At 46.0% G+C, this 13,424-nt stretch overlaps 1 protein-coding gene across 1 annotated transcript in view; it reads left to right on the top strand.

Annotated features, from left to right (window-relative positions):
• RPS6KC1 (ribosomal protein S6 kinase C1) overlaps positions 1-13,424 on the top strand; it is a 97,406-nt gene that overhangs the window by 36,460 nt on the left and 47,522 nt on the right. Inside the window, exon 7 of the mRNA XM_081000499.1 lies at positions 47-409. Coding sequence (XP_080856625.1) covers positions 47-409 — 363 coding nt within the window. The remainder of the gene's footprint in view (positions 1-46; positions 410-13,424) is intronic.

Raw genomic sequence — 13,424 nt, 5'->3', positions numbered from 1 at the left:
GACCCACCAGATTCTTTTGCAACTCCATTCTCCTTCTGCCCTTCAGGTTTCTCAAGCGATAGCGACCTGATCTCTTTGACCGTTGATGTGGACTCTCTTGCTGAGTTAGATGATGGAATGGCATCTAACCAGAATTCCCCCAGCAGATCCTTCAGCCTCAGCTTTCCCTCCGAACCGCTGGCGCAGGCCTCTGCCGTTTCGGACCATGAATGGAGCAAACCCGATGGCGAGAGGGAGAGCCGGGGCCTGTTCAGTGGGAGCTTAAAGGCCAAGCTTGGCAGGCGAGACTACCTGGACAAGGCAGGGGAGCTGATAAAGCTGGCCTTGAAGAAGGAGGAAGAGGAAGACTATGAGGCTGCCTTTGGCTTTTATAGGAAAGGAGTGGATCTGCTCCTGGAAGGGGTGCAAGGTATGGTTTTACTTATTGTGTTTTTTTGGCTGCGTTTCTTGTTGACTTGCTTCAGCTTTCGCCAGCCTGCTGCCCTCCAGAGTCTCAACTTCAGGTGAGAGTTGCCTCTTCCCTTCCGCCGGTTGGAAGATCCCACGTGTGGAACTCTGTCCAGGGGATTCTCTTGCCAATGGGAGCAAACTCAGCATCCCAGTCAATAGCTGCATTGTGTCTGCATAGCTAGTTTGCTAAGTGCTCAAAAGAGTCCAACTAAATTATTAAGCCTGAGGTTTGTCTTGAACTAGGCTTGGCATAAGGTAGGAATGGGGGGACTTGCAACTTCCTAGATGTTGCCGGGCTCCAACTCCCATGATCCTTGACCACTGTCCATGCTGGTTAGGGCTGATGGGATTTGGGAAGTTTGGAGAACTACGGGTTCCTTAACTGTGGTGTAAATTGAAAACTGCCCTGTGAGGACATCAGAGTAGCCCTGCTAGATCAAACCATCTACAGTGGTACCTCGGGTTACATACGCTTCAGGTTACATACGCTTCAGCTTACAGACTCCTCTAACCCAGAAATATTACCTCAGGTTAAGAACTTTGCTTCAGGATAAGAACAGAAATCGTGCAGCGGCGGCACAGCAGCAGCAGAAGGCCCCATTAGCTAAAGTGGTGCTTCAGGTTAAGAACAGTTTCAGGTTAAGAACAGACCTCCAGAACAAATTAAGTACTTAACCCGAGGTACCACTTTAATCCTGTCTCTTCTGTCCATCGGTAGCCCTGAACATGGCCTCTGACTACTCACAAGTATTGCCATCCCTTGGTGTCGTTATCTTCTGACTCCTTCTGTTCCAAAATCGATTTGATTTGATTTTTTGCATTTCTAGGCCGCATTCCTTTAAAGTGAATCCCAAAAGCGGCTTACAAACAATAAAGAGCAGGAGCATATGATGGAACGTAACAGAACATCACAAATGCAGCACAAATCAAATGGAATAATTAGCAAATCATCAGTGTAAAAACTATTAACAGTCCATAAAACACTGATAACAAAGCAACAACTAAAAAAACCACCAGCTAAACATTGTGATTAAAGCAAAAAGTCATATTATATGCTTTAACTGCTTTGGAGAGGAAGAGGAAAGGGGCTGTGTCACTGTTGGCGCTGGGATGGCGGATGCCGGCCAGAAATGAGCCAGGAGCAGTGGGATGGAGAAGCCTTGGGGTCAAAGGACGAAGCTGGAGGTAGGACTGAGGAGAACAACCCAGGGGTCAGGACCGAAGGGCAATGAAAGGATGTGGGAATATATGCCAGAGCTCAGGAAGTGTTTGTTCTTCAACTGGATCAAGAAGCTTCTTCCATAGCTTTCTGCCCAGGAGGAACCAGAGACCAGCCTGGGTGGGTGGAGCCACTCCAGGGCCTGAGGGTGTTTCACTGAGAAGCTGTCACCTGCATTTCAGAGGCTCAGCGTGGGGCAGCTGTCCACAGATCACAGCTGCTCCCGCCAGTTAATCAGCCCCATAGGAATCTGTATCCTGCCTCACGTTGATTTTCAGAGCTGGCTTCCTCCGAGGTTGATCTAGGGGAGAAGGCTGTGCAGCTCAGTTGAACGTGCTTCTGCAGTAGGCAAGCTGGCCAAAGTTATCCCCCTGTTGTGGATATGCATCCTTTTTGCCTATATTCCAAAAAGAGAACTTCCTTCCCAGGTTACCGGCGAAGAGGGCCTTCTTGATGCTGTCAAGTCCACACAAGGGCCACTTAAAACTCCAGTTCTCCTGATATTCTCCAGAGTTAGAGAAATCCTTTCCCTTGGAACATTAGCTGAAACCGGAAACTTTACAATTTGTGGCTTCCTCAACCTCATTCATTCGTTCCCTTTCTTCAAAATATTTCTAGGGTCGAATGATCCCAGTAAGCCCAGGCTTAGGCTCCACTCAAGCAGGGCTTCCCTCTCGCATTTTGGTTTCTTATATTATTAAATGGGTGAGGTTTGAGCACTACAGACCCTGGCTTTTCAACCTTTATGTGTAAGCATTCCAGAACTGCACAGCCAGGTACAAAAGGTAGCGATGGAACCACCAGCTTGGATGGCTTTGAAAAAGTCTTATCCTCCTTTCGTTAGCCTAATCCTATCAACGGCTACAAACTGTGATAACTATTTTCTGCTTCTGTGCTGAACACCAGTTGCTGGAGAACATGAGAAGGGAGAGTGCTGTTGTTCTCATGTCCTGCATAGTGGGCTTTCCACAGGCGTCTGGTTTGCCACTGTAAGAACAGGATGCTGGACTAGACAGGCTGTTGGTCAGATCCTGCAGAGCTCTTCTTATGTGTTAATGTCTGCCGAAAGTGATGTGGGTGCATGAGAAGCAGTGCAGTCTTGCAGAATTTACATATCTGCACTAATACAAAGGAATCTACCTGTGGATTTATCAAATGAGTTTATCCTTCCTAGTGGGCTTGTGTCAGGAGAAAACTTACCTTCTCCACCTCTGTATTCTTGCTTGCTTCCTTCTCTCTGTCTCTCTCCCCCCCCCCGCCCCGCTTCAAAGATGTATAAGAGGCTACTCCACACACCCCCACACACTGCCTCTATGCTGCTACTTCACAGTTTGGACCTCAGGAATAGAAGGACTTACACAAGTGTTGGTATGTTTTTGCTTGTGAACAAGAGTTTCCATTCTCCATTGATGGAAAAAGTGGCAATACAGATTATTGCCACATGGTGGCGCCAAGTAAGTGGGATTTGAAGCTTCCAAACTTCAGTTGCAACACGGAGAACAAAAAACCCCAAAAGCCCCGCTTCTTGATTTTTATCTTTGCTCTTAATGATTTCTGCTATCAGTTGATCTTGAGCACTTTACTTCGCAGTGTGTCTTGCAGAAATCTCTCCTTTCTATTGACTCCTATCAGTGCCATATCCCTGTAATAGTGCAATAACCTCTTAACTGCTGTCTCGTTTAGTTCACAGCATTAAGTTTTATAATTTATATAGTCCAAAAGGCCACTTCTCATGTCCTCTTGCAAGAATCTCATGGTGACATTACATATGCTGTACGTGCAGTGAGTTTAAGGGGTACAGCGTTGCCCGTTCAGGCGATCGTTACTTGACTTAATATACTGAGATATGAACAAACCTTTTGCCGTATGTGTGGGAGCGAATTTGGGCAACCCACGATCAAACTCAGAAGCCTCTAATTAGCCACAAGCTTCCAGTCCCACCTCCCCCCCAACTGGGAAACTACCATTTTCAGTTTGGGAACAAACCAGGAAATTCAAAGCTGCTTTTGATTATGTATGGACTTTATAATTGATTTTATACAGTGGTACCTTGGGTTACAGACGCTTCAGGTTACAGATGCTTCAGTTTACAGACTCCCCTAACCCTGAAATAGTACCTTGGGTTAAGAACTTTGCTTCAGGATGAGAACAGAAATTGTGCTCTGGCGGTGCAGTGGCAGCAGGAGGCCCCATTAGCTAAAGTGGTGCTTCAGGTTAAGAACAGTTTCAGGTTAAGAACAGACCTCCAGAACGAATTAAGTTATTAACCCGAGGTACCACTGTACTTGGAAGCCATTTGGGCAGGCAAGTGGTATGTAAATTAATAAGCAGTGATAAATAATGAACTTCACACTGGTTTAATATCCTGACTGTTCTGAAGCTGGTAACTGTAGTCCCCTAGTTTGGATGTAACAGGAAACTATGGTTGGTTGAATACTTCCTAGTTTGTTTGCCTGTGCCACAAAGGGGGTGCATGCCCTGACAAAAAAGCATGTCATAGCTCTGCTTCTAATAATATTAATAATCTGAGAGATGTTTGATCTCCTAAGCACAGCCAGTGCATTAGAAGGGGGTATATTTTCATGAGCATTTACTTTTGGAACTCCTGAGAAGAGCTCTCTCTACCTCAGTGGAGTTTGCATCAAATACCAAACGACTGCAATAAAACTTCAGATTGGTTTGCATATGAGCCCTTAGTAGTTTGTGGTACTAAACGGTTGCCATCCTGCCAACATGCGACATTAGTGTGAAAATCAGATGAACCCAGCCTTTTCTCAGTAGCTCAACCAGCATTTATTCTTGCTGTATCTGTAAGTTGCTAAAAGGACTCTTTCCCACCTGCTTTGTTTAGTACAGTGGGGATCTGCTTCCCTTTCCATAATTAACATGTGCACATACAATCACCTAGTTTATTATCCAAATGATAGAATAGAATACAAAAAGAAAAAGGGAAGCAGATTTTTATAGTGCTCTGGACTTTTTTTTAAAAAAAATTATGCTGGTGCTGATGATTACGTTGGCTGCTGGATTTGAAAACTATTTGGAAGCATAGAATCCTGGGACCCTGAGGGTCATCTAGTCCAACCCCCTGCAATGCAGGGATCTCAACTAAAGCATCCAAGACATTCAGAGGCATTCAGATGTATGGAAACATAGGAAGCTGCCTTTTACCAACTCCTCTAAACTGCTGAGAGGTTTTATTTACAATTAAGCAGTATACAAATTCAATTAAACAAACAAACAAACAAACAAACAAACAAACAAACAAACAAACAAAATCTGTTTGACTGCCTTGGCCAGTACAGTGGTACCTTGGTTCTCAAACTTAATCGGTTGGAGGATGGATTGAGGTTGAATCCTGACAAGACAGAAGTACTGTCCTTGGGGGACAGGGGGTGGGCTGGTGTGGAGTACTCCCTGGTCCTGAATGGGGTAACTGTCCCTGAAGGACCAGGTGCGTAGCCTGGGAGTCATTTTGGACTCACAGCTGTCCATGGAGGTGCAGGTCAATTCTGTATCCAGGGCAACTGTTTATCAGCTCTATCTGGTACGCAGGCTGAGACCCTACCTGCCTGCGGACTGTCTCGCTAGAGTGGTGCATGCTCTGGTTATCTCCCGCTTGCACTACTGCAATGTGCTCTACGTGGGGCTACTTTTGAAGGTGACCCGGAAACTACAACTAATCCAGAATGCGGCAGCTAGACTGGTGACTGGGAGCAGCCGCCGAGACCACATAACACCGGTCCTGAAAGACCTACATTGGCTCCCAGTATGTTTCTGAGCACAATTCAAAGTGTTGGTGCTGACCTAAACGGCCTTGGTCCAGTATACCTGAAGGAGCGTCTCCACCCCCATTGTTCTGCCCGGACACTGAGGTCCAGTGCCAAGGCCCTTTTGGCGGTTCCCTCACGGCGAGAAGCAAAGCTACAGGGAACCAGGCAGAGGGCCTTCTTGGTAGTGGCACCCACCCGGTGGAATGCCCTCCCATCAGATGTCAAAGAGATAAACAACTACCTGACATTTAGAAGACATCTGGAGGCAGCCCTGTTTAAGGAAGTTTTTAATGTGTGACATTTTAATGTATTTTTAATCTTTGTTGGAAGCCACCCAGAGTGGCTGGGGAAACCCAGCGAGATGGGCGGGGTAAAAATAATAAATTGTTATTATTATTATTATTATTATTATTATTATTATTAGTCTGTTCCAATACCAAGGCACGCTTTCCCATAGAAAGTAATTCAAAACGGATTAATCTGTTCCAGACTTTTAAAAACAATTCCTAAAACAGCAATTTAACATGAATTTTACTATCTAACGAGACCATTGATCCATAAAATGAAAGCAGTAATCAATGTACTGTAGTATACAATAAATAAAACAGTATTGTAGATGATAAAAATTAAAATTAGTGTTTTATTCTTACCTGCACTGATGATAGTCATTGTTTGGATGGGGGGCTTTTATCTATTTCTGCACTCACTCACTCACTCACTCACTTACTCGCGCACTCACTCACTCACTCACTCAATCTATCAGTAGCTGAACTGGGACCCACACAGTCACAAAAACAAATTAACTGAAAAAGTCGCAAAACAAAAAACGCAAAATTAATAGCAAAAACAAAAGCACCAAATATAAGTTCCAAATATCACCTCAGAACACTGCAGTTGGAAATGGAAGGCTTGAATGGGGCGACGCAAATTAGCAGCACAACAGGAAACAGGGGGACTCAAAATGGAGCACGTTCGACTTCCAAAAAAAGTTTGAAAACTGGAACACCTGCTTCCGTTTTTGCAGCATTCGGGTTCCAAGTTGTTTGTGAACTGAGCTGTTCGAAAACCGAGGTACCACTGTATTGTCTGCTTGGACTGGAAGCAGCTTCCCAGGGTAGCGGAAAGAGGTTTCTCTCGTTGCCTGCTACCTGATCCTTTTAACTGGAGCTCACTGGGTTTGAACCTGGGGAGATCTGCATTCAAAGCATGATAGAATTCATAATGCTATGTTGTCAAGGATGGGTAATGGCCGTATATGGTCAAGGGGACGGGGGACAGGACCTTTTTCAGAGTGAGGGCCACATTCCATTATGAGCAACCTCCTGGGGGCCACAGGTGTGCGTGGCCAAAGGAAAAGGTAGGCAAAGCAGCAAACCCATAAATCTTACCTGTGAGTGGCAGGCTAGTTTCTACAGTATCACCCCCCCCCCCCATCCAGGCAAGCAAGGGGCATTCAGGGGCACATTCCTGCAAGGCAAAAATGCTCAAGGAGAGTGGAGTGTGTGGCTGAGGAGGTGTGGCCTGGAGAGAGTCCTGAGGACCAGATAGAGAGGTCTGGAGGGCTGCATTACACCCTCAGGTGTGAGGCCCTGCAGCCTTGATACAGTCCAGTCCTATGCCAAATGCCACTCACAGGAACAACATTTACTCTGACTAAAATTCAGCCTACAGTGTGGCTCACTGAGAGTGACAAACCAGAGGCTCTCAAACTTATTTGGTCGGAAATCTACCTTCTTTAAGCGAACAAGCAGGAAGATGCAGTGACAAATTTGCGTTCTTTTATGTATCTCTATTTCTACCTACATCCTATGACATGGTAAAGAAAGATGTTGTTGCAAAAAAGACACCTTGAAGCTTGAAGTGATAAAATTATTTATTAAAATCAACCATAGTAACATTCACATTGCACGCAGAAAATTAAGACAGTGAAGGATAATATTAACGTAGAAACTATGAATAGCATTGAAAATAATCCTAATGAGAAGGACGAACCGTCTTTCTTTTTGCTTCTGCTGCCCCCTTATTTTTATTCAACGCCCCGCAATTGCATCCGAGGCTACTACCGCCCCCCTGGATCATTCCAGCGCCCCCCAGAGGGTAGCATCTCTCATTTCGGGAAACACTGCTTTAAACCCATCAGTGTAAACCTCCCTGTTTCTTGATAACCAGAGCAAAGCTTCTTCATCACTCAGCACTCAACAGTGGAAGCAAGCATTGCTATTTCCTCCTTGGATCCATCATCTGAACTGGCCTTTCTGGTTACATACGAAGCTTCGGTTCACCTCCATGTCTACATCAACTGGCAACATGTTGAACCTGACACCCCTTTGTGTGCAACAGAGATGCTCCTAGCCACAACCCTCCCCTTGGTGTTAATGTTGACGTGCTCTCCAACCAAGAGAAATTGAAACTCAAGGAGATGTGCCTATATCTCTGTGGCTTCACCCTTTCATCCTGGGCTTAGCTCTACCAAGAAATGTTGGCCATGGTGCCAAGTTGCTGAAGAGAGCCAGATCTTCCGAGGCACAGAACTGTCAAGGAAATTACCCTTGCTTATCAGTGGATTTGGAACCCTTTGGTGGTGAGGCATTGTTGCTGTTGTTTTTCGCCGTCCCTCGTCGCTCTTCTGTCACATGGTTTCCACTTACAAGTCTCTCCAAGAAAACTGATCTGCCTGTCGCTTCAGGGCGAAAGCGGTCGCCTGCCAGTCTCCGTTTGGAAGCTGGAAAACTAGTAGCGCCTGATGGCTGCCCAAGGCTCAGGTACAAGGAGTGAAACCTCTTGGCCCAAATTCTGTTCCTTGGGGATGGTCCAAGGAGAGAGAGAGAACGAGAACGACGGTGTCCAGTGAAATAACAAGAGAGCAGGACCAGACGGAAGGATTTTATTTTTTGCTTTGGCTTGGAAATGATCCAGCTGTGTGTTTATATATTTGAAATCCGACTTAACCCTAAAGCACAGGCTGGGTAATGACCTTCAAAACAAAGACAAAACAAAAGCACGATAGATAAGAAGAAACCCCTTCGTGTCATGGTGGCGGTCCTAGTGTTTTGACTAGGGAGATACTTGGCAGGGGTAATGTGGGGCCCCAGATGTTCCTAAACTACATCTGTCACACATGTATCTATTAGGAACCCTCGTGTGTGAAGCTGCCACTCGTGCCCCTTTCACCTATCGCCCCTAGCTAGCATGGCCAGTAGTCAAGGCCAATGGGAGCTGTAATCCAACAACATCTGGAGGACCGAAGGCTCCTCACCCCTAATGTAACTGCATGGCTGAGGCCCAGAGTTCACAACCCTGCGAGATGGGTTACTTCAGGGATGTCCAGCGTGGTTGTCTCCAGATGTTGCTACAACCCCACTTACCAGGCTGGCTGGGGCTGATGGAGACCATCATCCTCTTGACTACCACTGGCATACATGGCAACAGCCAGAACAGGGATAAGGAACCCGTGGCCCTCCAGATGTTGCCAGGTCCAACTCCCATCAGCCCCAGCTGTAGTCCACCAACACCTGGTGGGGCATAGGTTCCCCATCCCTGCCGTGGAACTGCACTGGCTCTGCTTGCACTTTGCAGCTCCAGCTGTAGAGAAAGTCACGATCGGACCTCCTGCTGCTGCCCCTCCTGTCTTTGATCTGCTTGCAGAGCAGTCTGAGGTCGGTACACCCCTCCAGGCCCATTGATCGCCCTCTGATTTAGTGAGCAGCCTCCTTCTTAATTGACCCTTTGCAGTAGTCCTCGAATGACCCATGTGCCACATAACTACGTTGCCCTCCCTGTCTTCAATGTTGATTTAAAAATCAACAAGCGAGAAATCTGATTCCTTTATAAGCAAAGGCAATGGCTTTCCTATTTGTTTATTCCCCCCCTTCAGGGAATTCTTCCCAAGTTGACATGGTACTGTTGTATTATTTGGTGAGGTGCCTTGAGCATTTTGGAGGATAGCAGGGAATGGAAACCATTTTAAATAAATAAATATTGGCCACGGAATCTCTGCTTGCCACAGAGCATCCTGGGAATGTTCTGGGCCCCTGTTGCCATTTCTCACAAAGCATTGCATGGGCCTATTGGGTAGTGTTCCCTAGTAGCACCTCCACTGCCCTTCTCCTTCCATCTGGTTGCTTTTTATTGATTCCTGTTTTGCTTTATGTACTGTGTTGATCTTCCACCTTTTCCCTGCAAGGAGATGAAGGTGGCACACATAATTCCCCAGTCCTTCTTTAATCCCCACAACAACAGTCTGAGGTAGGTTAGGCTGATAGCTGAGTGGGCATTTGAACCCTGGTCTCCCATCCCTAGACTGACACACCGGCTCACAATTTCCTGCATGGAAGAGACTTGTCTATGGAAGTTTGGCCGTGTGTGAAGAGGTCCTAGTACAAAGGCAACAAAGTACACCCAGCGCTATGGGTAGCTAATCTGAGGCCCATCAGCCCCAGTCAGCATGGTCAGTGGCCAGGAATTATGGGAGTTGTAGTCCAAAAGTGTAGAGAGCCACAGGTTCCCTGTTTTACCCTTTTTTGCAATTCAATTTGCAAAAAATGAAAAAAGAAGATACTTCAGTATCTTCCAGGAAGCGTGTAATACAAATATTTTTCCTGCAGCCCCTGTATCTAAAGTTATGTTTGCTGTTCAAGCTGCTGTAGCCGGTTTCCCAGGATCAGGCGTCTGCTAGGTTCCTCTTTGTTGCCTAACAAGTTCCTTTTGTGCTACTCTGATTCTTGGCCATCTCTGCCTTTGCTAGATTGAAAGCTCTTCCAGAACAGAATGCAAAGGGAACTGGAAAATATTGCGCCTTCCTTCCCCACTGTTCAGAGGTTGTGTGTGAACAACCTCAGAACGTGGCTATGAAAACAGCCTCCTCCTGTTTCTGTAGTCTTTATGCTGGAACATGGAGCGCTTCTGGCACCATTTTGTTTTCTTGTCGGCAGTAAGAAGCTGTTGCTTCTCCCTCTTTGTTTTGTCTTGATCCAAAGCCCAGATTTGAAATTTCAACCAGCACAATAAAGCACCCATTGTCACAGAACCAGCTAAGAAGAGGAAACAAAATTATCTTACGTCACCTTTAACCGGATCCTTTAAATGCCAGCCTAAAGAAAGAGGCAGTAGTGATTCTGGGAAGTGCTCCATCTTTGATTTTGAGAGATAGTCAAAGGAAAGTTTCCTTCTCCATAGAAGGCCCAAACCTTATTTACATCCCGAACCAGCAGCGAGGGGACTCCTGCCCTGTGGCATGATTCTCATGCCGCTGTGATTTGAAGACCAAGCTGCGGGAGGCAGTGGAAGACAGGAGTGCCTGGCGTGCTCTGGTGCATGAGGTCATGAAGAGTCAGACACGACTAAACAACTAAACAACAACAATTGGGAAAAACCCACCTCAATGGGTCTTCCTTAAAGGGCCTTTGGACAGTAGTTCAGAGCTATCTGATTAGGCTATGCCCAGCCTCAGCTTGCTTCCCCCCTTTCTCCACCCCTCTCCCCTTTCCCTTGTGTCTTTTTATATTTGAAACCTGAGGGCAGGAACTGTCTTACAGCTGTTCTTGTAAATCTCTCAGGAAGCTCTGTATGTGTGTGTGTGTACTAAAGAGCGGGGTAAAATACATTGAATAACTAGATAAATGGACGTTAGGAGTGGGATTTCAAAATTACAGTGGAGCATTTTCTAGTTTTCTAAATGGAGCTGTGTTCTGCTCTGCTGCAATGCTTAGTGGTGGAAAGGAGGACACCTTCTAAGCAGGTTTTGGGGGCACAAGTGGTATGGGGTGGCGGAGGAGGGAGAGGAAAGGGAAGTCCCACTGGGCAAAATGAACCCTGCTTGCACAACCTTAGACGTTGCCTGATACCCTGTCATAGGATCCAACCACGTTGTTTTGCTACCATTTTAAAGTGAGGAGAGGTTGTGTGTTCTGTGAGAGCGCCTGCCATGGTAAAACTAGTTATGTTTACTATGCTGCAGCTGAAATACAGTGGTACCTCAGGTTAAGTACTTAATTCGTTCTGGAGGTCTGTTCTTAACCTGAAACTGTTCTTAACCTGAAGCACCAGTTTAGCTAATGGGGCCTCCTGCTGCCACCGCGCCGCCGGAGCCCGATATGTGTTCTTATCCTGAAGCAAAGTTCTTAACCTGAAGCACTATTTCTGGGTTAGCAGAGTGTGTAACCTGAAGCGTATGTAACTCGAGGTACCACTGTACTCTTTCTGTGAGAAACAAGGAGACGTGCAAAATGGTGCCTGGCTCCAGTGGGAAGACTTCTCTGAGCTATAGTTTATATCACATCTCCAAAACATTTTCCGTAAATCTTTTAGTCTAGCAACCTACATGCACTGGAGTCCTCAAGAGGGTGTCCTCATCCAGGAATCCTCAAGATGTTTTGGACTGCAATTCCCATCAGCCATTGCCAGGGGTTAGGAGTGATAGGAATTCTACTCCAACAACATCTAGAGGACATCAGGTTGGGGGAAGGCAATTCTAGAGCTTCTAATCCTTTATTATTATTATTATTAATGTGACTGGTGTTTATTGATGATCAAATGCTACTTCCCTCAAATGGCCTCTCCTGAACAAATGACTTTCACACCGAGAGGGCCTCATCCCTCTGCTTGCAGTTGTCGAGCCCTGAAGCCTCTACTGTGAAATTAACAGAGTTCTTTATTGATAAAAACAACAACACAAATTGATTATCTCATTTGCTTTTGAAGCCTACCAAGGAATGTAGTTGACATGTACCATAAATGAATGAGTGCAACTCTCATCTTGTTTTCAGTTAGTGTGCTTTTATAGGGTAGTTTTTCAAATTATTATCTTATTTCTGTAAGTAAGGCTCGAGATGCAATATTAACTTTCTATAGTTGGTTAGTGCTGCAGTTTTGACCCACCATAGGTCATGCTGTAATTCAGTTACAGCCAACGTTTTAATGAATTATTAAGCTTAAACACTGGACAGATTAAATACTCTGCCCATCATACTTGAGGTATTGGCTGTACAAAAAAACCAGTGTCGAAACTAGTGTCGTTGCAGGAAACACTGCTCCTGCATAAGGTTGTGAGGCAGCCCTTGGATATTTGGGGCAGAAGGAGGGGGTGGAGAATGAGACAGGTTTTTCTGCTTAGCCGCATTGCATACAGAAGATCCCAGGTTTGATTGGAGAAGGAGGTCTGTAGCTCGGTGGTAGAGCATCTCCTTTGCATTCAGAGGTTCCTAGGTTCAATCCTCACTATTTCCAAGGTAGGGCAGGGTTGGGATATCTGCACCACATAGACGCAACTTTCCCCATTTGGCCTGCAAGGCTAGTTTGGGCAAGCAACACCCATGTACCCTGTACCTGAGCTCATACGTGGGTGAGGCTTGGCCCTGCCGATCGACCCCCTTCCGGAGCTTCCAGGATATGGCAACCAGGGGCTGGCATCGAAACAGCTGTTGAAACATAGCAAAAAGCCTTTTAGCATCGCCTTGCTGCCTTGCTGCCTGCCAAGCGCTTTGAAAAATAAAAATAAAAATAAAATTAAAAATAAAAATAAATAATTTATTATTTATACCCCGCCCATCTGACTCAGTTTCCCCAGTCCCTCTGGGTGGCTCCCAATCGAGTGTTAAAAACAGCAGTAAATATTAAAAACTTCTCTAAGCAGGGCTGCCTTCAGATGTCTTTTAAAAATAAGATAGCTGCTTATTTCCTTGACATCTGATGGGAGGGCGTTCCACAGGGTGGGCGCCACTACCGAGAAGGCCCTCTGCCTAGTTCCCTGTAACCTCACTTCTCGCAGTGAAGGAACCATCAGAAGGCTCTGGCGCTGGATCTCAGTGTCCGGGCAGAACGATGGGGTTTGAAGTCCCAACATGCTTTGAAACCCCACCCGCCTGTCAGATTTAACCCTTGCAGCAGATCCTGATAAAGATCTGCCCCTTGGAGGCAAAATGGTCCCCAAGTACAAAGGACTTTGGGTTGCCCCTTACTGAAACCCTGGAGAGGTGCTGCCAGTC

Source organism: Podarcis pityusensis (genome assembly GCF_964106645.2).
Source record: "Podarcis pityusensis genome assembly, chromosome: 3".
NCBI lineage: Eukaryota > Metazoa > Chordata > Lepidosauria > Squamata > Lacertidae > Podarcis > Podarcis pityusensis.
The sequence above is the reverse complement of the archived record's forward strand: the minus strand, read 5'-3'. Positions and strand labels throughout refer to the sequence as shown.